A 26,046-nucleotide genomic window follows, 5' to 3' on the forward strand; every position below is an offset into this window, starting at 1 on the left:
GTCACTTTTAAACCCTTTTGACCCTCTGTCTCGGCTGCACGCTCGCCAGCTTTGAAGTTTTTCCCGCTTACATTGACACACAACACATTTCCATGCTCTCTTTCCTTGCATTATATCGACATCCTGTCGACCGACTCCCATAAAACATGAATCAGACACAAGTTTACGATGCATAGATGATATATAGTGCATAATTTATGCTCGCTAGTCCTCTGTTCAACTATACATCTTCTGAGGAGCTAAAGAGTAAGCTATAAAAATAGTCAGCTTTTTAGTGACGGGTGACTTTTGTACCTTACATTAGCTGATATGAGGAGCAAAGCAAGTTTGATGAACACATTTTGACCCTTTAGTTTTCAGTAAAACTCACTGTCTAATGGGAATCTCGAGCTGCTCATCAACGTTGTGTTGCTGTATGGCAAATTCTTTTAATACCAATAATTTTTTTCTTTGCAACTAGAAGCATGTGATAAGCCTGGGAGTTCATGCTATTGACATTTGTGGCCAGCATTTTAAGTGCTGAATAGAACTAGAGATTTTTTTACGCCTTTATATTTTTGGCCAGCATGTGTTTTAATAATAACATGGTGGGGTAGTGACTTGTTGCTGTTGTTCATGACTATGTAGTAAAGAGCCATGTGTCCCTCCACCTAAGTCATTTTATAAAGTTAGTTTTTCTAAGTGACAAGAAACCTCAAATTATAAGTCAAAGACACTAAAACTCCATAAGTCCACAACAAAACTGCAAGAATGGGGGATAAAAATACAATGACTGATTGTTAAAAAAAAGAAAAAAAAATCATTGTTTCTTTTTATGAAACGAAAATAGAAAAGGCTTTGGGTTTTTGTCAGAAATCAACTGTTCGATCATTGATTCCCCCCATCGGACATTTTGCCTTTGTCGGTAGGTTTGTGTATGTAGGTCTTGTGTTGTGCCAGCCAATCTGTCCCTATCTAATATTCACACTGCTAACTAACCCTTGAGCGTGAAGACAAGGAGGACAGGAGGTCTTGGAGGGGAAGACTTTTTGGTTTGAAAAGAGGGCAGATGATCAATACTGTTTCACTCTCACTGAAATCTTGCAAAAGCTAACTCGACAGAATAGAATTTAGACACCTGATTGGCAACAGGAGGGAAATGAATAGAGTATACAACAATTGTTAATACATAATGTAGCAATCCCTTGTTAAGGTAGATCTTTTTCAAGTATTTTGGGAATAGAGCAATGCTTAGCAAGAGATTAGGGGCAATGCAAGACAGCACTGGAACAGCAATGCTTTTCTGACTGTTCATGATCTCACTTTATCTACTGGCAGAAAATATGCCAGTCCAGAATATTTTAAAACAAGTTAGGGTAGAGGAGCATAATAAATTCTATGTCCCCACAAATGAATATGCTGCTTTTTATATTGTTCACAACATCATTAGTGTGAATGCGTAAAGCAGCAGATACTACGTTGGGACAGGACTTTGTGCCCTATGTTTCTACATTTAAAACTTGGCGTTATACCCTAACTGCTCAGGTGCTGGCATTCACACTAATTTGTTCATTTATGTGTATTGTTTGCAAAATAATTAAAGCAAATTAATGAAAGTAAAAACAAGATTAGCTCCAGTCATATCTACTCAGTATAGCCTGTAATAACGGGTTGGTTTAAAAAAAAATACCAATCGAGTTGGTTAAACTGATCTAGATTATATTAAACAATAGAATGGTTAGAGTTTGACCAATCCGGTTGGTTAATGGGACTACCATTTTTTTTGGTGAGACAAACAACCTATGAATTTGGTTAGAGTCTAAATATTGGCGGTACTATGAGCTTGGTTGCAACATCACATATTTATATCATGTAGTCAAATTCCACGAGGCATGTTCGCAGATTGGGTGGCATATCCATTTCCCAATTCAGTGATTCAAACTTCAAATCAAGATTCATGTGTAGGTACTCTAGTTCCTGTTTTCCACTATCCAATAACATGCAGTCAGTAAATTGAAAGCTTGACATGGGACATGGCTCCATGCTCGAGGCATCAGTGAAGTACATTTAAGAAGAATTCTGTCTTCCGGGATTTTGTTTGGGACAGACTGCAGGATTAGATATTTTTTTGGAACGTTATGGCATAATCGTGAGCCACAATTCTGGTATTGACAGATGGTTGAGTATAGTGAGTGTTTGCCAACGTTTGGTTAAAGAATTGGGGGATGGGAGTTTGGGGTAGGAGGGGCGAAAGGGGGAAGAGAGGTATGGGTAGAGGTCAGCGGAGGCACAGCTGGTGAGGTCCCCCCCTTCAACCAGCTGCTGCCTCAAAAGAGTCTGTCAGCAGCCTGCTTGGCCGCCTGGCTTTACATGTCTTCTCTCTTTCTGTGTCCTTTTGCCGATTCCCTCGGCTCACCCTCTGTTACCCTGCTGACTCAACCCAGCTGTTCCAAAATCTCTGCTGCTGAGGTTGAGGTGCCCTCAATAGTAAAACAGGAATAAATAAAGAAAAAAGAAATCTTAGCTTCTATGGCGAGCACTTGTTTGGCAGCAACCCAATCGGTCACATCCAGAAAGTCTCGGGAGGTGATTTTTTTTCTCTCTCTCTCTTGTAAGGCGCCTGTTTGGCTAGTCACAAGTTTGACGCTTGCATTTTTCAGGAGCTTTTAGCTGTTCTTTCTTTCCTTGAAGACATTTTAATGGAAGGAAGTCATCCCGCATAAGCTTGAAATATATACAGTATGCTTGCTAATTCTCAAGCCATTAGTGATATTGTCTCAATTTAGTTAATTCATGCCAAAACTGGCCAAAACTATTAAACTAAGTTTTACTGAATTTGCACATCAGCTAGCTAAGTATGTTGCATGTACACAGCAACACATTGATATGACCAAATAAAAGATTTATTTCCCAATATTATCATTTTGAAGCTCCACATTTTTTTTCATGTTGTCATGGCAACAATATTATTCATTCTGTTAAAAGTGATGGAGTTATTGTCCCCCAACTTTAGTGAATTACTGGAAATGTGTCACTTGCAAAAGCTATAATTATTAAATAGAGCTTTACATAAAGTTTGCATTTTTTAAAACAAAAACTGAAAATCTATGTTCTCACTTGCATTTAAATAAACAACAAAGTCCGTAATACTCATGTCAGCCACAAACCAAAAACAAAACATAACCACACTACTGTATGCCGTTTGGTATGCCTAAAGTCGTCTTTTTCGTCCTTTTTAACCTTTGTCAGCATTGTCTGTGGGTTTAGCTTTGACACAAGTTACAGCGTACTTCTGGAGATCCCAAGTTGAGGTCGTGACGGGTAAAAGGAGCAATATTGTAATATTGCTCCAATATTTGTGTCTCATCCTGTAATTGCCAACACAGTTTGCCCAAAATCATTAGTTTCAAAGGATGGCAGCATTTCAGGGACGGATGTGTCAACAGATCATTGACAGGGCCATTCTTTGCCCCATCGAGTGATATGGCGGATCATGGATATTCATTTGAGCCAGAAAGCCCCTCTCTTTCAGAATCCAACAATGAAAATGTCAAGAATGATTTGTCAGATGAAGAAAATGCTGCATTGCTTTGGAGAGACAGCAGGGAGAAGATGAAAGCTGCTGTTTTGATCAGATGGCAAAAACTGATATTGAGTCCTTTTTTTGCCGTCATCAACTTGCAGTGGACAAAACCGAAGAAAATAGTGTAAAATGCTTAACTTTAAAGGCTGATTTACCTGCATATGTCGCTCACATGTTTTATGTTGTTGATCAACAAGTGTTAAGTACTGTACTACTTTTGTATGCCTAAACCAATGAATTCAGAACATGTTGATCAACAGCATAGCTATTGCTATGTCGCATATCCATCCTCTTTGCAAATCCACTCTGTCACGCATGCACCCACACATATATACACATACTGGATTCAATTCAGCGGCATAAGTTTTTTATTTTTTTATTTTCTGTATCCAACCTTTCTCCATGGTCGCTTTGTGGCTTTGCTTGTAGATTGTCTTTCTAGTACGAAGACAATGGTCCAAGCAAACTACTGAATTCCTGCCGAATAGATTTTCGCAGAGTGTCCTAGACTCATACTATGTGGCTAACTTTTCGTGATGAATTTACATTCTGAATTAATAAGTTCAGGCACAAAAAAGTAGCGCTTGTCCTTGTTTTTTTTCCTCTTAGTTTCCTCTTATCATCATCTTTGCTTTGTGCTATGATTGCGTTCATAGACTGGAATCCTGTGCAAGGTGGCGCTGCCTACGACTGCTAATAGAATCCAGTCTTGCCTATAAATGAATTTCGTCATTGCGTGGCCTCTAGGACTCAAGAAGGAGCAAATATAGCTGCCGCCGTGGCATCTCTGACAGAAGGTTGCTATAGGCCAGTGTAACCAAAATACGATTGGATGACATTTTTCCTGATGGACCACATATATTTTTTCTTTTTTGCGAATTCAGGAGGGACTATAATGCTTGTGATTTAGAAAAAAAATCTTTACTCAACAAATACCCATATATAAAAAGTCAAACTAAGCATTTTAAAACAAAATTCAAAGCTATTAAAAACAAACAAACCCACATTAAAAATAAATAAAACAAAATGCATTTGATAGACCAAAGTTAAAATAAAAAAAAAAAAACTATAATGAAAAAAATCCAGAATTATAACCTTGATTGTTGTTCCACCATGTTGTTGAGGTCAGGACCTGTAATTTTCCGAATCTTACCCTTCTGAGACCTGTTTTCAGATGTTTATAGACAATTTAGCTTGGTTACAGCCAAATAGTTCAAAAACTTGGGGCCACCAACCTCGCTTTGCTTCATTGCCCATGCTGGGTAACCCCCCCTCCCCTTCTCTTCTACTGCTATTGTTCCATCGATGACAAGGCCCACGTGCCCCCCTATTCAGGCTCCTGGTGGGGGGTAGGCGGGCTCTTTGTCTGGCAGCCATTGTCCTAGACACGCGCTCACATTTGATGGACACACGTGCTGATAAAAGAGAAAGGGGGAAGAGGAGGAGGGCCCACCGCTGGTCATTCTTCCCGATGCTGGCGGCGGCGGTGAAAAGACGAGACGCGCTGACCATCTGTGGTGCATGTCTGCAACCTCTAGTGACTGCATGCACGCGCACGCGCACTCATTTAGTGTGCAAAAGAATCCTCCTCTTTTGTCTCGCCACACTTTACCGAGGAAACAAAGCCGATGAGCGAGTTTCTCTTTGCTTTTGACATCTTCCTTTGTGCTGCATGGAATCACTAAGAAGTATGATAAGGTTGGAGTGGGCCTACTCTCTAATAGAAAGTGACTTTATGCTTTTTTTTACATTTCCCTTCTTTGGTGTTTGTCAAAAGTGCCTATGAGTGAGTTGTGTGTCAGTGTTTTCTAGCAACACGCTAGGACACTGCTCACATTGTCCCTCTTCTGTAGTTTCCCCTCTGGTAATCCATGACCCAGTCTGCATGAGGGTCTTCACTTCAGTTGTTTTTATTCTTGGTCCACAATAACTCACCACATCACATTTTGTCCTCAGAAGTTCTCAGAACTGGAAGCTCCAAAATAGAATACTTGCCACACAATTTTCATCAGTATACAAGACAACAGTCGAAACTTGTATTCCACTTAGCACTTGCTTCCTTCGAGCACTACATTTTAGTTTAGCTGTCCACTGTATAGTTGAAAAGGTAAACCACTGCAGAGCCTGTGGGCAGAATGATGATTCATCATCTTCATAAATAGTGCAAGATGATAGTTTTCTGACTCAATGTAGCTCACGAATAAATTTAACAAAATATAACAATACAGAATGTACAGAATATAGGAAAATTAAGAGTACACAAAAGACAAACAATGCAGAATGTGGCTTTTCTTTGTGTTTCTGTTCATTACAAGAAGTCATAGTTTGCTTAAGACATTTTTTTTTTGTCGTGAAGAAGCGACAATTGTTTGTCAAACAATCAGAAGACTGCAATCTATTTACCCTTTTAAGTAAGGTACCAGGCTGCCTGTTACCCAAAGAAAAGTCAAGATACCAAATACAGTACTGCAAATGCAATACTGAACAGGTATTTTGGTGTCATTCACAACTTTTAACAGACAGTGCACTAATACATTACCGTTTGTTGTTTTTTTTTCCCTCCTACTTTTTCGTTTACTGATATAATACAAATATGGTTTGTCGTCATAGCTTCTTGTAATTCTCCTATCCGTAATGGCGTTTTCCTCCATTCATTCAACCTGTTCTCAACTATTTCTGCACACACTTGTTTGCTACAGTGATTCCTTCTTTTTCCATGTTGACCCCTCTTTCAAAACACACTAGTAGTGCTGCTTTTACTATACACAATATCATCCTCTTCTTTATGTGCTCCCGGGAGCGAAATGAAGAAGTTCAGCAAATCCAAAGCTACAAAAGCTTCCAGGAAATAAATGTTCTTATAAAACCTAAGCATTGAAGAAAGGAAGATCTTTCGAAAGGAACACTGAAGCCTCTATATGGTGTGCAATTACCATTTCTGCTCAAAGGTTTTGAAAGGCCTAGCCTGAAGGATTTCATATGTTGAACATCATGCAGGTTAATCTAATGATGTCTGCCTGAATTCAAGCACACATTTTGTTTGCCATGCATGACCGGACTCAGCTTTTAGTGCTTGTCAATGGGACAGGACCACCATGTGAAGGTCACAGTATCCACTGTGCGCAACAACTGTGATTCCTAAACCCCTGCCGCATTAAAGCAAAAAGGCTTTTTTTTTTTTCTGTAGAAGAAAATATTGTTTGGCTCTCACTATCAAATCTTCAAAATCAATTATCTATTATTCCATTGAGTAATCACTCACCCATTTTTTGGGGTAATAATCTAAAGTTATTTTTAATTTATTTATAATAATCTTCTAAGGTTGGATGGTCATTAAAGTGACTACTCATTATTTATTATCAGATATACATTGAATTTATAGACACCAACAAAATTTGCAAATGCTAACTAATCATCATTAGCAGTAGCATGTTAGTGATTACGTTGAAGGTCAACAAACGCGTACCATTTAGTTCACTCATACATAATGTTACATCCATGTTACACACGTAACAGTGTCCTTAAATCCACTTACAGATGGTGCGTCAACAAGATTCCATTGATAATCTTGAGAGGGGAGCTGCTTGTTAGCTACTACGAGGTCAATAACTCTCTTTTCTTTTTCGTCTTCTTCTTATTCTTGTCGGGTAGACTGGGCACATTTCATGTGTGACTGCACCCTACCGGTTAACATTTGGCCACCTAAAATCGAGCCACTACAGTTTGCTTGTAGTGATGGCTTGGCTATAGTGCTTTTGGGAAGTTCTTTCCTTTATTTTGGATAGCTCCATGTGCTAATATTGTATTTAATTAAAGCCTGCTAACTACTGTAATTTCTCAAATATAAGATGCACTTTTTTCCCCCCAAATTAAGGACAAATGTATGGGTGCTTCCTTTAAACGTTTACTTAAAAATTAGATTCACACACCATTCAAGGAAGAATGATCTGTCAGCTACATAAGCTGAGTTTTGACACACAGTTGTTCAATTTTATATCGGCCGTATTCTTACTTACAGTAATTCCTGTCATGGGACAAGCTTGAGGGGGGACTTCAGTTGGCTATTAGCAGCCAGTCCCTTTTGCAGCTATCAGCAGGTCGTGCTAGCTGAGGTTAATATTACATCATTTTCAATAAAATAAGCAAGTTGGCCGAACCACTGTACGAGTCCATCTTTGTTAACACTCAGGAATATTACTGAAACAGAGAGGATCATATAAAAGTCATGAGGTGTCCATCTGATTCAATTAAAGAGTCCGCCGGTTAGAGAACACTGAAAGGTATTCAATTTGACTTGTTTATCAATTGCTGTCTTTTGGCAACACACAATCAACTTGGTGAAACATGGATGCTGCTCAAAATCAGGCATTTATGGTAAAATGATCTCAAACTGCATGCGAGGAAAAGGAAAAACAACTGATTTTAGCGCAGTCAACGTTACATTGGCGAGGCGTTCACTGACCCCTCAACATGTGGGAAATCTGAAACACACTCAACACGCCACAAATATATAACTTATGTACAAGACAATATATATGTACAAAAAAATATGAAGTTTACAAAAGATGAGATTTATGTTGTTTTGCTCTAGTTTTTACATCGTTGCCAAAGTGTTGGTGCGTCTTATACATGATAATATTGAAAATACTAGAATTTGAGACCAAGTGTGTCTTGTATTTGAGGAATTACAGTTCTCAATCAGTAAGCGTTTTTAGGCCCACAAATCACATCAGCGTATGACCACTGGGTGGTACACCAAGGCTAGTAACGGAGCTTTATGCCAGGACGCGTGTGTGTGCGTGTGTGTGTTTTTTTTTTTCTTGAAGTATTGATGTGGTATGCTTTTTTCGCTTTGCAGTAATTGAACATTATTTTTGTTACTCTGTTTTGAATTGAAATGATCTATTACTTTATTGGAAGTAGGCTTCCTCCCTTCCGTTGCAACACTGCATATGTCTGCAAGAAAGATCCATGTAGAAAATGGTGGCGCAAACATGTTTCCAGTGGATCTTTGAGGCAGATATTTTTAGTCAACAAAAGTCGATTTACCCTACTTGGTCATTTTTTCCAACCATATGATAATTTCTTCCCAAGAGATAACATTCATTTTCATTGTAGGTTTTTTTTTTTTTTTTTTTTTTTTTTTTTTTTATCACCGGTTACTGCAAGGCACATTTTTGTTGTGTTATCAAAAAGGGCAAGACAGGTTTTCCGTGGGCTAAACATGCTTTATTTCTGAATAGATGAGAGGGAAAATACAGAATTGGTAGTTGCCACTGAGGCAAATAGACTGATGGATATGTCGACAGGTCTATTCAACAGATGCGTGATGTGCACTAAGTCAACCTTTCATCACTTGAAAAGTGTAGAGGTTGACCATTCTACATAGAGCCCCCAAAAACATCTGGCAATGTTATATGGGCTCAGAGTTCTCCATATTGCTTTACTGCTCCATCCTTTAAAAGTTTCCACCCTATCAGTGGCATCATCATGTGCTTTGTGTATAGAAAGGCACTTTTAGGCCAAGGACGGACGGAATGAGAGGATGTTAAAAGCTCTAAAAGCCTATTGATTTTTGACTTATGGCCTTGTATATAATTGCTTTACGTGCATATATGTGCATAATATATGAATGTGTTGCTTGATTGTCAACATTTTTAGGTTTGGAGGGATGCACCCTCCAAATTACTGTCAAAAATGTGCTTAGTTTTGGTTAACAGATCACAATTGAAGCAGAAAGTTGAATGTATGGTCATTTTTTCATTTTGGTTTGGATCGTGTGAATTATCTGGAGAACTACATTTTTGTAAAACAATTGATGATTTATAGTGTAATTCAAACTATGTAGCAAACACATTTTGTAACAGTTAAAAAGAAGCCACATATTTCAATTCACATTTGATGTATTGCGTGTAACCACATTGCCCAACAAGACAATACTGTACATTTCGCCATGGCAATGTGCTAGTCTACTTCCATCCAATAGGGATGCTCCTAGGCAACAGAAAAAACTGCACCTTCATCAACCACCCTTTTTACTCTACTGGACAGTTATTTATTTTTGCTCAAATCTGATTCAAATTCCTGGTGTTGTGCAAGGCGCTGAGACATGTCGATTAGCACCAAAAAGTGCCTAGTTTTAACTAGCAGCTGCTACCTTGGAATTTAAACAGGATGCTGACATATGCACGCACATTTGCAAATACGCACACACACACACACACACACACACACACACTTATATATACACACACACACACATGCAACATTTTTATGATTGAAAGCTATTGACCATGTAATCCAGTAGACAAACACACAAGCTGGGAAATTGTGTGCTTGTGTCCGGAAGCCACTTGAGGGCACACTCACACACTCCTCTATCTTCCCACAGTTGGTGGTGAGGCAGCTTTCTACATTCCTCTGACTGCAGATGTGTTTAGAGAACATGAAAGGAGAGTAGAGATGCACGAAGATGACAAAGAAAGTCTGAATTGACTTCTAGCCTCGGTTTTGACGAGAGTCTGAAATTAATCATCAGTTTGTCAGTTTAAGCATTGTTTGCATTTCCTCTAGATAGATATTATAAAGGTGTATTACTGCACAGCATTTTTTCTTAATGTACAGTTCTTCTTTGCTCTCTTGGATGAAGCCTAAAAAGAAACCACATGTTTTGCTTATGAGGTTTTCAGTGCACGCCTTAAGCCTGTGGCGTATTCCAAGAAATCTACGTCATCTTTTTTTTTTTTTTCAGTTTCCTCCACGGCTTAGTCACAGTACTAAAGTCAACCAACCATAAATTGTATGAATAATACAGTTTCAGCTAGGGATTGTGCCTCTCGACTTTGTGAATATGGCACTCCTTATTTTTCAGGATTAGTAAAAAAAATTTAAGGAAACTGGGACAATACATTAAAAACAAAACATCAACAACATTCATGTTTGTAAACACAATCACTATAATGGCTAAAGACCATCAGCAGAGTTCCTATGTTTTGCAAGTTCATATTTAAAAATATGAACATCTTGATGTCAGTACAATGAAGAAAGTCAGTCTAGCAAACATCAACAGAGTGGATTGTGTAAACTCACTCACACAATAGTAGCATTGCAATACAGAGGATGGAGAATCGCTTTCTGAAGCTAAATTTCCACTGCAGTTTAAAGTGCCCATTTTCAATTAAAGCTCTATAGCTGCTATGTTGCTTCTATTTACAGGTGCATTTTAAATGACAGATAGCCTATCTAATTGCATTACTGACAGAGCACACATAAACACATGCTCAAATAGAAGAGAAGAAACAACATAGTACTAACTTCGACAGCGACAACATAGAAGGAAGCAATTTTGTTCCATGCCGTTATTTCCGAAAACTCTGTGACTCATGTGCCCCCAGGGGGGGATGCTGCCCATGGTGTGCAGTTGAGTCTCCTTGAACCTTCAACAGCAAAAGAGAAGACGAGTACTGTATTTACTTTAACAGCATTCTAGGTTTGGCTTCTTTTGTCCCCCTGATAATGGAAAGCTGAGACCCGTCAAAACGACCACAGTCGTTGAAATTGTATGAACCGTTACAAAGTAACTCTGCCTCAATAAACGCCTCAATAAATTGCGTTTGATCATTGATGTCGCACTCTTTGCACTTGACACATGTTCATAATTTCTGTCAAAACCTTGTTTATGCAATTAATAGAAACATTAACGTAAGCCTCATCAGCCACAAATTGAAAGTGTCAGTTTAAGGCAACATAGAACATTTAATGAACAACACACAAGGAGGGAAGAGAAGAGGCTGTTGTTGATTTTTGCTCGTGAGGCGAACGAACGCAGATGTGTTCCACATTTACTTACGTCCTACCACTCTGAGACCCATCTTGTCGAGCCTTCTCTATTTATTGATTAGAGTACCCCTAGTTACAAAACGTCGCCTCCCTAAAAGTTTGGGGAAACATAAATGGCGGCGACGGAACGATCAACACAGTGTTTGTGTGTGTTTGTATGTGTGCGTCACTATCAGTTATCAGTTCATACGGTGTCTCCTCTTGTCCACCGCCATCGCGCTGGAGTTGAGAGGGAGCGATTTTTGCATTGAGTCACAACGGAAATATTTATTTCATTTACTAGTTCCAACGTTTTACTGTTGAAAATGCCAAAGTGGCGAAAATGTGTGTTTGAAGATTCACAGCCGGACATTAAATGTCTGTCACCTGTTGGCGCAACTAATGTTATAAAAACTGGTTTCCCACAGGGTCTGATTTAATAGAAGGAATGTTTGTGAGTGAGTGTGATCTAAAATTGGTTTGCACGTTAATGTCAGTAAACCGCCCGTTTTTGGCTCCTACATTCTCTTCGCTGTCCTCGTGAGGATGAGAGGTCAAGATGATGACTCGATGGATGTCTTGTGGCCGGCGGCATTGATTGAAATCATAAAGGGGGTGTGGCAGCCACATGGTAAAATGCATGGTCCGCCAACACCACGCTTTACTTCTTTACTAGAAATGTCAGTACCATAAAACTTGTATTTTATAAGAAATTAAATCACCAATGTGCCAAATGTAATGTAAATTATGTGTGTCCCTTTGTTCTTTTTGAGCCATTCTGAAGTGGACTTGCTGTTGTATTTCAGATCGTTGTCCTGCTGTTTGTTCGAAGTACTTTAGTTCGCGGGCACAAACTGATGGCCAAAGGTTCTCTCTCAGGAGCTTCTACTTACAGAAGAATTTATTTTTCTGCCGATCACAAGTTGTCCCCATTCCATAGGAGGCAAACTAACCCCAGACCAGGATCCTGGTCCATTCATTTTAAATATCAAATGTTGGTCCTGTTGTTGGCCTGTGAAATAGAACTCAGCTTTCCCAAAACTGTGGTTACATCACCCGATTACGATCAAGCCAATCAAATGGGCTTAAGTTGTTTTTTGTTGTTGTTTGTTTGTTTTTTAATGCTGCCTTTAATCAATAAGAATAATACAGAATTTAATAAGAAAAATTCAACATTTTCATAATTTTATGACTGTCAAACAAATCATGTCAAACAAATGATTTCCTGTTGGGGTGTCTAATTTTGTCAGATAAACTGATCTTTTAAAGTCTGCCGGAGCGAGTAGTCATCATTTATGGAGACATCAAGTGTGTATTTCTACCTGGCCGTTGTGAATATTTTGTTTCATAACAATGCAGCCACTCTGAACCACGCATCGCTCAAGGAAATTTATATACACACACTCAAATGAATACAAACACATAAAAGTATAACATTTTTATGTATATTCAACATTGTTGAGACCATAATCATCGTTTACTTTGAAACTGCTGTCTTCTGCTCCGGCCTTGTCTTCCCTGCAATGCTTATTTTTAGATCAGGCTCCTTCTCACCCTCCTTTTTCTTGTTTCTGCACGACCAATTCTTAGAGTAGTGCAGGAGAAAGCAATAGGAAGCCGTGTTAATAGCAGAAATACAGAGAACAATGTGGTCTTTTAGTTATTAGTTTTTAAAGTTTGGTGACAGTGGTAAAATCTCTAGGTCGATTTGACAATGGAGGCTGAATGTTTGTTTGATGATGAAAAATATTTGGAATCAGATTTACAAAAACAAAATGTCTACACAATCCCATCATCATGAGTAATGTTTTACAGCTGCAGCAGCTGGTTTTGTACTGCATACTTTTCTCTGCCAAAAGATGATTTGGTTTTGAAATTCTCTATTTCACGTAAATGAAAGGTCAAAACATCAACGGAAAAGCAACAATTCTGCAATGGCTATATTCCATCCAAGCTCATGATTCCAAGCTAATCGTTGCACAGTATCTATCAAAATTGTGCACCATCCATTAAGTTTATGATTGTGTGTATTGTCAAAAGACCACAATAATTAAAAGAGTCAAATCGAATACCTTTCATTGTTCGCTAACCGGTGCACTCTAACCGGTCCGCCCTCTAGCTCGCACAGTTACGGTAGTGCTTGTAAGTAAAAATATGGCTGGTATAAAAATTCACATTTGTTGCGTCAAAACATGTTTTATGTGGCTGACATATCAATCTTCCACAAATGGTGTCAAATTAAATAAAAAAATAAAATACATTTTTTAAGTTACTGTTTATCGGAAGCATCGATGCATTTGGCCTTCATTTTTGGGAAAAATTGCATCTTATATTTGGGGAGTTACAGTATCAAATATATTTCACCACGATCCATCTTATTATTATATGTCAGCTTTTCGGCCTTATTGTTTAAATATTTGCTGTTAAAAAAAATGACCGTTTTTCTCTCTGATTTGGAAATGTACGACTGCATTTGAATGCACCACGGAGTTAGTAGCTTGAGAATTGTGATGTATCGTGCAATGAAAGCATAATTGACTAGCCGTTTCCTATTGTCCTTAATCAGTGATTGGATATGATTTATGGTATGCATTACTTTTGCTGTTCATTTTGATTGTGGCTTTCACAGTTCGCCATTTTAACAATGTTTCTTCTTCATGGCTTAGTTCAACAGAAGTTGACAGATAGTGTTTTTTTTTTTTTTTAATGAAAGTAGGTTTTGGGACAAGGTGTTAAGGTGGAAGAATGGTTAGCACGTCTCCCCCATAGTGCTGAATTTGCGGGTACGAGTCCAGCTCCGACCTTCCTGTGTGACGTTTGCATGTTCTCTCTGTGCCTGCATGGGTTTTCTCCAGGTTTTCCTCCCACATTCCCAAAAATGTGGTTAGTTTATTGGACACTCCAAATCCCCCTTACTGTAGGTGCGCTTGTGAATGTGGTTGTTCATCTATGTATGCCCTGCGAATGGCAGGCAACCAAATGAGGGTGTCCCCTGCCTGCTACCCGAAGACAGCTAGGATAGGTTAAAAATGGATGGTTTTGGATTTTGGGACACATCAGTTCTGAATGGTAGTAAATGAGAATCATTGGGGGGTGGGGGGCACGCCCTGCTTTAAATGGCTGTATTAGTGTGAGTTACCCTTCTGCGCTCTGTAAGGGTCTCACTATTTCTGACCTGGTGCAGTTCCGCCTCCAGCTGTGATCCTCAAGTACCAAGCCCACATCTCACCCTCTCCCCTAGTGCACTCTTGACCAGTGTGCCAATAGCAGATGGAGTGCAGAAAACTGTGTCAGCATCCGCCATAATTCGCTTCGCCACCACCCCCCTCCTCTTATTTCTCTTTTTTTTTATCCTTCCTCTCCAGTATTTCCCCACTCCCAGGATTTGGGGCAGATATTGATTTATTATTTATTTATAGCGCAGCTGTGAGCATACACGCTTGTGCTGTATTTGTTTCTGTGCATCTGTACAACAGACGCTCATGTGGATTCCTAACTGTGTTCAGATGGCGTCCCTTTGCATGCATCTGTATGTGTGCAAAGGCTCCTTTTCCAAGTTAATCTCTTAAGAAGAGGTGTGGTTCTCTGTGACTCTGCGCTCGCTCTCATCCCGGCTCCTCAGTCTGAGTGGCGATATCATCACACACTCTCTCCTCCGCTCATCTTTTTCTTGTGCTGTCGTTGCTGTCACAGCCACTCGTCTCAAAACCTTGGCTCGCCAAATTTGCCGTCTTCGCCGTCTATACGATGACTTCCTGTGGAGAGATAGGGGATGTCATTGAATCCAGGTGAGTCAGACAACAACTGGACTGTGCCATCACGTTATGCTTTATGTTTTCCAGCATTTATTGATTTGATTTTCAACTGTGTATGTTTTGACTCCAAACTGGGTCACTGGTGCGCTCGTAATCATCACTACATTCCATTTCTCTGGGCTCCATAGAGGTCGAAAGAGAATTTATTTTTCCTGATGGCTGTTGTGTTATTGGTGACGGTCGCTTTTCAAGCCCTGCCAAACTGATAATAGGTCTTGTCTAGCCTGTGTCCACGGGGCTCATAGTAGATAATAGCCTTAGCAGATGCACAAACCACATGCCCCTATGGAAGAGATTAAACATGCTATATTTATGCAAACACACTCTATATATCTTTTTTTCTTACATGCATCCATTTTTATGTTAAGGAGAATGATTAAGCCCGCGTACCGGTGACGTGCATGGACATTTGGCATGCATACTTTTTACACAGCCGAAGGTATGTTTTCAATCATGTTGTGTAGCCAGGAGAATTTACTTAATTCCTGGGAGTTTCAAGACTCTTTCCTCCTCTTTCCCTCCGACCTCGCGACAAGGCAGCGCAGAGGAACAGCTCAAATGTGTTTTGTGAAACGGCAAAAGAACAAGGCGCACAAGTGAAAAAGCATAATGAGTAAAATGAGGACAAATGAGGAAAAGCAAGCTGCAGACTCAACAGGACGCAGATGAGAGGAGGGGTGTGAAAGTTGGGAAAAGGAAAAAAAAAGTGAAGATGAAGAGAGGAGAGGCCATGTAAAAATCTGGCCCAGCAGGAACTCAAACTAGGCTAAGGAAATGATTGCAGAAAAAGACACCTTTAAGATTGGTTTTGGTGGAAGGAAACATCGTGTAGCTGTTGAAAATGTTCCCCAACAGTTCAGAGTTTGACCCCAAAATGCAGGCTATCCAAAACAATGAGGTAATATCTGATGTGTTTTTGGTTGACAGGAAATTCTCTTTCCATGTACTAACTAATGCTGCAGAATTTGTCAGAATATTTTTCCACACTCAGCACATGAGGGTTTCCTTTTACCATTCAGGAACCTTCCTACTCCCAAAATCATCTACAATACAAAACTAAAGACGGAGTGATACATGCTACTTGGGGAATATTGGAGTTGGATGGCCTCACCCTTTGCCCACACTTGACGGACAGGTTTTTCTGGGCAAATTCCTCTGTCGCTCCATGACTTTACCCAAGACATGTTGGGTGGCCAGCGGTGATCTTAACCACTTTGTGACAGCTGTTCTGTTAAAATGGCTTACAGAATTTAGACTGACAGTTGGTGACCCAATAAAAACTAAGGAGTGTTATTGTCGCAGAATTGTTCAACATCATCCAATTTGAACCCAGCTTGGATCACTTCTGTGCTGTGATAGCATGAATCACTTATTATTTTATTTAATTTTAGTAGTACCAATTTCCCTCACAGACTAAAACAGGGATCTTTACCTTTTTGAAACTGAGAGCTACTTCTTTGGTACAAACAGCATCGGGACCACAACTTATTCTTTATATGATTCATTGACCCACCTCTAGAATTAAAGATGGAAGCTTTCTTATTTGGTTAGGTATTGTAAGTGACTTGATGGACCAGTCATTGTAATGAACTCATGCTGTATATCAAAGTAAGTTCACTCCAATTATTCTTCTTGATATTATGTTATCTTTTATATATTGATTAAAAAAAACACTATTGAGATATCTGCATTTATTAACGTTTGACTATTGACATTTGACTGACTGTGAAATGTTCAACTGCGTTTGAATGCACCACATTAGCGGCTAGCATTAACGCCAGAGACATGCACAATGTCAGCGTGATTGACGAGCAGGTTCTATGCGGCCTTTATTAATGATTGAATATGATTTTTTCATTTGTTTTTTTAACGACGGTGTGTCTTTGATGCGGTGAGAGACATGATGTGATGGGAACAAAACAATCGTGAGGATTAAAACTAACTAGTAGCAACCGATGCTGTGAGGCTTTTCCGAGCTGGGTGCACGTGGAGCTTTGGTTTCTGAAAAGATGCTTTTCTAAATTCTGGATGTCAGATGCACCTTCAGCAAGACAGTATAAAAGCTGCGGTATATTTGATGGATGGAAAGAGATAATGCGAGTGATATGTGTGTACACAGCTAGGCATTTTTTCTGCACCAGGACAATAACATCAGAGACATCTTGGCTGTTACAACATTGCATCACTTCAATAACGTCCTTGAATATCAAATACCCACACATTTTTTTGACTTCAATGAGTTTTTCATGACACTTTTCCAGTGTCTTTCAGTCCCATCCTTTGTTGAAGCTGAGTGTTAAAGCTTGCAGCTTTGTTGGTGCGATATAGCAATAACAGGCCGACCTCAACTGTGATTGTCATTGTCATTAAAACAACGGGATGAGTCATGCTTCCTGTGACTTCTTAGCTTTTGTGTTAAATTTAAAAAGACGAGATTTTACACAGGCGGCAGATTGATTGAGTAGAAGAGATTAGCACATCCTTCTCACAGTTTTGTTGTTCCTGTGTGCATTTTGCATGATCTTCCAGTGCCTGCATAGATTTTTTTTCGGGTTCTCCGGTTTCCTCCTACGATCCCAAAAACATGCGTGGTCTTTTTATTGGACACTCCAAATTGCCCTTAGGGGTTGTGAGTGTGAATGGTTGTTTGGCAATATGTGCAATTCAATTGGCTGGCAACTGGTTCAGGTTGTACCACTCCTGCTGCCCAAAGACACCTGGGATAGGCACCTGCATGCTAGCCACTCTTGTGAGGACATGCGATTAGCAAAATGGATGGATGGATAGATTTCACTTAGTCTGTCAGTTTGTGTATAAATGAAGTTGAGATCATTTATATCCATTTTAGTGTTCATACTCTTTGTGACACTAATTTGGACGTGTGCTGTGAGGTAATTGGAATACAACATGAGTGCCTTGACTCAGTCAAGAGAAACACTAAGATAGCATATTGGCCTGAACGTAAGCACTGATTGATCTGATGTCACACATGAGTAAACAACGGAGTGGTATACAATAATCACTAAACATAAACCTCCGCTTTGGCATTTACACACAACAGTAATCTGAGGCACTCCAGCAAACTCTAACTGCAAAGATTGACTGCACAGGCTGTTTAGCATAAATGCATCAGGAGCGAAGCAAAACAGAACATTGACTTTTCTCTCTGTTTTGCATCACACAACGTGTGTGTACAGTGACCTCCAACAAAATAAGCTTTGCTTTGCATTGGAATCATTGTTTTATCAATTTTGAAACTTTGTTGATATTGAGATATTCAAGTAGATTTTGTTTTTATTCCCGCATTTTGTGGCACCATGACATTGAGAAGTTCAACTAAACCTGAGTTTGTTGTTGTTGTTGTTTTTTTATATATATATATATATATATATATGTAAGAGGTCTGGAAGGAATTGCAGGCTGACCCGTGGTCTACACTGATAGGAAACACAATACAAAGTTGTAGCACAGCATGACAGTATGATAGGATAGGATATTGACCCGCTGCTCTCCTTCATGCTTGGCTGGACAATGTCTTTGGATTAGCGTCCCTACCACACCCATTTCTGTCACTTTTACAACACATGCTTGCACATAGACAATAGTACAGACATTATCTGGGATGCAGACACATGTACCACATGAATATGCAAACACATTGGGCTGTTTTAATCTGTACACTCTTACTCCTGTACCAAGAGCAAGCTGATGATTTTTAATTGTTTCTGCACATTAATATGCTGTATGTATTTCATTAGAGGACCACACCAAAAACACAAAAACACGTAGGAAATATGTAAGACGTTTCCATCAATTTTATGTGTAGAAATAAAAACATGTCAAACTAGAGTGAGATTAATTAACAGCAAAAACACGCTCCCAGGCTCTACTCAAGTGGGTGGAAAATAAACAATGGCAGGAGGGGCATTGCAAAGCAGAGTGTTAAGCCTGAAGAAGGACAAGGTTATGTAGAATATATAAAATAATAGTATTCCATAATATGCACCCAAGTTGTTAAGGGAACTCATTTGTGCAAATTTAAGACTGTAAACCTCTTCAATCGTCTAACACTTTTTTTTTCTCAGAAAAGTCTTATTTTTAGAGAAGATCAAATACAATGCAGTTTCAAGAGCTAAAGTATAATAAAGTAAATGTGTTTCTTCAACACCTTGTGGCAGCCAAACTCACTGTATCATTACACGTTGTAAAGGATCGATGAAAATGAATTAGAACTGCATTCGATGGCTCTGGATTAATTCTTGTTCAGTGTTTTAACATCAGTTAAAACCGTTTTAACATGAGTTTAGAATGAAACAAATTTTTCTGTATGAAATGTTATAATGTTTATATATACCTTAACAATGACAGGTTTAGTCTACTTTTTATGATTGCCATACTTACCACAGAATTCGCTGCAATTCTAATAAATAACTCATGTAATAGAATATGTACAGCGTTTTCTTTACTTTTTCCAATCAGTACCTTACCAATACTCAGTTGTTGAATCGTAACTCACTGTTTATGTTGTTAGATTGGAGTTAGCTGACATGTTTTTTCCAGCCGCAAGATTTCAGGTGATCAGAGACAGCACTACTGCCCTCTGCTTGAATTGGATCGAGAGAAGCTTGTTTTATGTCCTGTGTGTGTGTGTGTGCACGTTTGTGTGTGTGTGTGTTAGTATTAAAGCCAAGGTTCGATTAAAGAGGTGACTGATTGGGTGTTCATATTCAAAAAGGTTTTATGCTTCTCTTTTATACATGTGAGAATGAAATAGCGTTAAAATGTACAAAATGCTTAGATTTATCTTGCCTAGCCAGTTGGTAGGTAGGCTATTTTTATGCTGATATGACTATTCCAGCATCGCCAGCAATTCTGTGCAAGTTCTACTCTTGCTTTTGCCTTGACTATGTACAGAGTCAGTGTGATTGTGTTACAAGGTGTCAAATGGATCAAACCGGAATATTGATTTTACTTCACCCTAATTGTAGTGCCTGCTTTATTTCCTCCTTGTATTGTTTATTTTAACCGCTTTACTTTTTTAAAAATTCTATGTTTACTTGATACTTAAATGAAAAACAATTTTAAAAAAAACCCTGCTAGTTTTGATCAATAAAGACCGTCCGTGATGTTATAATAACCCAAACCCCTCTCTCTATTGGTTTAAAAAATGTGGTTGGTTGCTATGATACACAACCAAGTGTATTGTGATGACACTCAGACTCCACAATCCCGAACTGCACTGCAGCTTTACTCGCTGAGGCAAGATTTAAAGCCCATTATGCAAGAGGACCACCTGCTAATAGACTTAGGTGAGATTTCTTTAATGCCTTACCACACCCAACAACTCCTGTGAAACATGATAGTGAGGGCAGCGAGGAAGGACACAATGCTTGTGTGTGTTTGACTGGGAGAGTGTAAGCGAGACAGAGAGAGAGAGAGAGAGAGAGAGAGAGAGAGAGAGAGAGAGAGAGAGAGAGAGAGAGAGAGAGAGAGATGGAGAATGACAGAGACAGCAGTCACAGTGGGTGCCAGGCTGATGGTTGGGCACATGGCTCTGCTTCAGCTGTCAGTTTACATCAGTCAGCAGCACAAACGCGCGCACACACCTACTGTAATTCACTCTCCTGATCTCATTGTGTTCTTGCTAGAGAGCAATTGGGGATTGTGACTGAGTGATTTGTGGGACTGTGCAGCCAGCGATTATATTGACCTGGAAATGTTCTGTGACACTGTCTGGCTCTTTCATAGACTGATGATTACAGAGAGCATTTTGCATTGTGCTGATGTTTTTAGGCCTCTTGTCCTACTTTGAAACTATATTAAAGGATTTTGACACTGAGCCAACAAGAATCGGTTACTTTACTGTATTTTTTTCGATGCATGCTTCAAATTGAGTTTCTACATACAGTATATCAAGATTGAGGCTTTCAAGCTAAAGATGATGAAATCAGACCGAAAATGAATTTGTGTGTAGTTTGTTCTCTTTGGTGTGGCATTTTTTTGGCATCTTTTAACCATGTGTTGACTGATAGCTATGGTGATACGGTATTCCTGCAATACATCTTTCAGTTGGTCTTGCCATTATAGAACCTTTAGAAGATTTCCTGTAAGCTATGCTGATCTATGAGCAACATATAGCCTGTCTCTATCGCTCTCGCTTTCTCCTCACTCACTCGCTCGCTCGCTCGCTCGCTCACTCACTCACTCACTCACTCACTCACTCACTCACTCACTCACTCACTCACTCAATGAATAAGGCTATCCTGTCCTGGATCAAACTTCAGTTTAAACACAAATAGCCTCGTTTAGCTCAACATCATCCCATTTTTTTTTTTCACCTGCTGTCAAAAAATGTGTTTTTTTTTTTTTGGGGTGAGAGAGAGGGATAGACAGAGGGAGCTTGGTAGATAGAGGGCCAGGGACTTTGCATGAATTGCAGTGTCCTTATCCGGGTTACTCAGTGTCAGTCGAAGTCTGCAGGCCACAGAAACTGGGTCAACTGTATGTGTGTGCTTGTGTGCGCATGTGTGTTTGAAAATGAGTGAAAGATGTGCCTGTTTTTGCTTAAGGTCTGTTCACTGCCTTTGAAACACTTTTTACTAGTTGGAGAAATTCATACTAAGGCTTACTTATGATATTTGTTAGGATAACCCTAACATATATATTTATGGGCAAAATACTGCATTACTTTGTGGTTTGCTTGCTTGTGTTTTGCTGCAGAGGCTCATGCAAAACGCTCATGTTACAAGAGTCAAATTCTAATAAGCATTCATTTTTCTTTGATTGATTTACAAACTATTGACTGGCAACCAGTTCAGGGTGTATCCCACCTACTGGCCAGAGACAGTTTGGATAGGCACCAGCGAGCCCACGACCCTTGTGAGGGCAAGTGGTTATTTTATTTTTGCAAACTTTTTACAAGCTTTATTTTTGTATTTTGCTTACTTACAGTATATGTTCAGCGTTTATGCTTTTGATTTGTTTGGAATTCGTTGTGGCTCTCTTTTTTTAGTGTCTGGAAGGAATGCATTTATTATTGCTTCATCTGGAATGCATTTATCATTGCTTCAGTTTGTTGTCGAGTTTGCGTTCTTTCATGGGAATAGGTGTGAGGGTAATTGTAGTCAATGCAGACACCATGTCTTTCCATGTCTAAAAACGCAACATCCACACCTTCAATTTGCCTGATTTTTATTTTTTCCTCAAGATTGAGCCCTCTAGCTCATACTGTTTTAAAGTTCCAACCCCTCAAAGTTTATGTGCCATGCCCATTTTTGGAATGCAGGAGTTGCACATTAAATTTGGGACCATTATTGGAGGCCTTCATTGTTTTGTTTTAAAGTTTCTATGAACCTGTACATTTCCACATACTGTATAGATGAAATTGGCAGTCATTGTGGATTAGATGGGGCCAACCCTATTCCTTGTAGTACAGGTATACTCAATTGAAAAGGACAAGATGTTTGATGTTAAAACTGACTAACTTTGTTTCCTTTCAAATATTAACTTTTCAATTAGATGCCTGTAACATACCAAATAGCTGGGACAGGTACTTTTATTTTTCAATTTTATCGCTATCACATTTAATAACACAACACGTATTTGGGAACAGAGGACTTTAATTGTCGAAGCTTTGTAAAAAGAATTCTTTCCTGTTCTTGCTTGAAGTACAACTACAGTTGTGCTCAACAGTCTGAGGTTTGTGTTCATCTTTTGTGCTTCACAATGTGTCACACATTTTTATTGGAACTGACGTCCGGACTGCTGGCAGGCCACTCTAATACTCACACTCTTTTACAATGAAGTCGTGGTTGTGTAACATGCAAAATGTAGCCTGGCGCTGTCTTGTTGAAATGGCCAGGGAGGTTCCTTAAAAAGACATTGCTTAGATACTGGCAGGGGTACGTAGCAAAAGAGACGTTCTGTTTTTGTTTTTTGGTTTTTTTGTATTTTATACAACACTCCAGCTTTGCTGTAAATTCGGTTGACAGTCGAAAAGATCACATCGGAAAGCAATTGTCAGAAAGATTTGGGCTTTTACATATCCTGCTGGTATGGTTTTATTCTGACCTCTACATGCACACACATCTCAATCAATCTTCTTTCATTTCCTATGTGACGAGTTTCACTATCATGTGTTTCGAAGAAGTTTGAGAGAGAAGCTTGTCCTACTTTGCCAAAATTTGGGGGCTGCTCCTGAACAGAAAGCCTCTTTATGGAGGAAAATAAGATTATGAAGAAATATGTGCTGTAGTGTGCATACAGTATGGGTATATTATGTGTTTGGAAGAAAGAGAAGGGATTTAGCCAATGATATCAATCAGATTCCAATCTGGTGATCACTAAACAGCTGGGAATACATGAGGTCATGCTGTTTTAGCACAGATTATACAAAAAGAAACATACACACATATACACTCTCAAGAAAATATATTCCATTTTTACCATATACAGTATACATACCTGTACATATCTAGTGATCGTTTTTGTTGATTTTTGAACGGCGGGTGGTTAAAGTACAAATTGTGGGGCTTGGGTGAAGAGACTTCAGATTCCACAAAATACCACATCACTGTGCCAGTAGTGTGAACTAATGTGTTGCAGATGTTTGGGAAATTGATGTTTTCTTCATCATCAAGCCACAGGTTTGTGTAGTCTACTTCGAGGTGTTGATGGCATTATGACTTCAACAGTCCCCGTTTGGACCTTTTTATTTATTGATGCTTCAATGTACGTGTTTTTGCTGTTTGAAATGTCGCACATATGGTTCTTGTTGACAGGGTGAGGTCACAACTATGGAAAGCGTTTACAAGTTGCGTACTCAGAAATGTCTCCGCCTCCATGGGTCTCCACCTAGTATTTCCTAAATGTTGTTTGCTACAGCATTGTTATCCATTTTGCAACGTGATGCTTGGATTGTGACATCTCAACTAACATTCTGGTTTGCCCAAAACGTGTTGCCCAAAATATGCTGGTAATACAAACACAAAGTTAAAATTTCTGTAATTGCGGTTTTGTTGAGAGCATTGACTTGAACAGAATTTACAATATTGCCCAACTCTGGATATATGTTAGTGATGGGCAGACTCCTAGAACTATGCGACATTGAGATTTTGATATCACTCCATACAAAGTATATACTGATGCCAGCATCTGCAAGTACTTTTAGGTTCATAAAATATTCTGGTATTTTAAATCATTTGTCCTGTAATAGAGTTTTTTTCCAATTGAATTTTCTTGTTTAGTTCTTAATCATCATTTTTAAAGTTCTACAATTAGCATGAAAAAAAGAAAACAAAACAACATGCAAATTGTAATTAAACTACACAGAGGTAAACCTGTAACAAGAGTTTAAAATATGTAAAAATCAATAAAAGGTACTCAAAAATATATTGTATTAAACAATACTGAAAATACAAATGATTGTTGCTTATCGCATGGGGGTCACATGTGTGTCCCATGTACATTCACTATGAAGGCATTGGATGAGGGACCAATTAGAAACCAAAATAAATAAATATAAAGGATTAATGGTATTGATAATATACATGACTAACAGTCAGTGTTGATAAAATGCCCAACTTTGGAATTTAAATATAAGATATCTATCCCAAACGCCCCAAATCGGCCTGTTTTCTTTGTTGCCTTACGTGTTTACTGAATCACCTGATATTCTGTTGTTGTCCTTTTACTACATGAGATTTCTTTGTTTATTTCTCTTAAATACATTATCTTATAATTCTCAGCAGAAGTCTTCCTAACATCGTCATAAAAAAACTCCAATGTTGAAATGAAGAAAGTCACGTTTCATCTTGCATTTGTCAACCTCTTGCCTTTTAGTGTAGCTTTTTAAAACGTTGTATACATCTCCCAGGATAGCGTAGATGCTGTTGTAATCAGTACGCCACGTCTCATCTTCTGCCACATTTTGGGTGAACGTTTGTGGGATCTTCCCAGCTAGCGCCTCCTATGTGTTTCACCCTACTTTAACACACGCGGGTACTTGGTATGGTTCCCAGAAATGATTGGCACAAGCTACGGCATGTGTGCACATTGAGGGTGTGCATGTCTGTTTGTGTCCATTCCTGGCACCCAGCGCTTGCCTCACATGCCAGGAATGAGTAATGCCACTCAAGCTGTTTTGCAGCCGTTGCATATCAGTAAGCCACATTACACACACGCCTGTGGGGTGAGAGCGGGTGTAATTTTACGCACGTTTCCTGCGCGCCAGTTACTATCAGTCACTGCTGCAGCAGTGATTATTAGAAGTGATGTGTCTGAGTGTGCGTATATATTTGAATGTGCACCCTGTCCCACGTGTGGAGCCGGGGAAGCATTCTCTTCTCTTCAGTCTGGAGATTTGACGCTTACTATATGGACATTATATGCATTCAGTGTCGAGGATGTGCAATTTCACACCCTGTTGTAGCTAGCATGCCGGTTTCTGGGACAACTTTTCGGTAAGAAAATGTTGTGGTTTGCGCCTGTAAGATGAATGGATTGACAGATGGATGGAATGTTTGGCTTCTTTTGGACCCGAACACAAATTGATCAACTTTTCATCATGGAAAGGTTTTGTCAGCCAACTTCAGCCTACTATGTGACGTGACGATCTTATGCACTGTAAAGACTCATAGATGTGTTATAGAAATGAAAACAATTTGCATAAATACTGTGAATATGATACCACAAAGAACAGTTATACTGAATTTCAGGTTTAGGCAAGTGGCTCTCAAATGTTTCCGATGCTCCCCAGACCCTCGCCGATGGCAAATGTGACTGTGGGGGAATAGAAACAGTAATTATCCATTTTAAAGCAGCTTAAATTTAGACGGTGTCATGTTTCATTGT

General features: G+C 39.1%; 1 protein-coding gene across 5 annotated transcripts in view; it reads left to right on the top strand.

Annotated features, from left to right (window-relative positions):
- numbl (NUMB like endocytic adaptor protein) overlaps positions 1-26,046 on the top strand; it is a 50,545-nt gene that overhangs the window by 10,799 nt on the left and 13,700 nt on the right. Inside the window, exon 1 of one of the 5 annotated variants that reach the window (XM_088427141.1) lies at positions 14,827-15,168. The exons of 3 other annotated variants lie outside the window; for them this stretch is intronic. In XM_088427141.1, the coding sequence (XP_088283267.1) occupies positions 15,128-15,168 (41 nt within the window). In that variant the 5' untranslated portion in view covers positions 14,827-15,127. Of the gene's footprint in view, positions 1-14,826; positions 15,169-26,046 lie in introns of those variants that run through there. One more of the 5 variants, XM_088427140.1, reaches the window with a different exon arrangement.

This window comes from Hippichthys cyanospilos, chromosome 11 (genome assembly GCF_059441005.1).
Source record: "Hippichthys cyanospilos isolate Australia breed blue-spotted pipefish chromosome 11, RoL_Hcya_1.0, whole genome shotgun sequence".
NCBI lineage: Eukaryota > Metazoa > Chordata > Actinopteri > Syngnathiformes > Syngnathidae > Hippichthys > Hippichthys cyanospilos.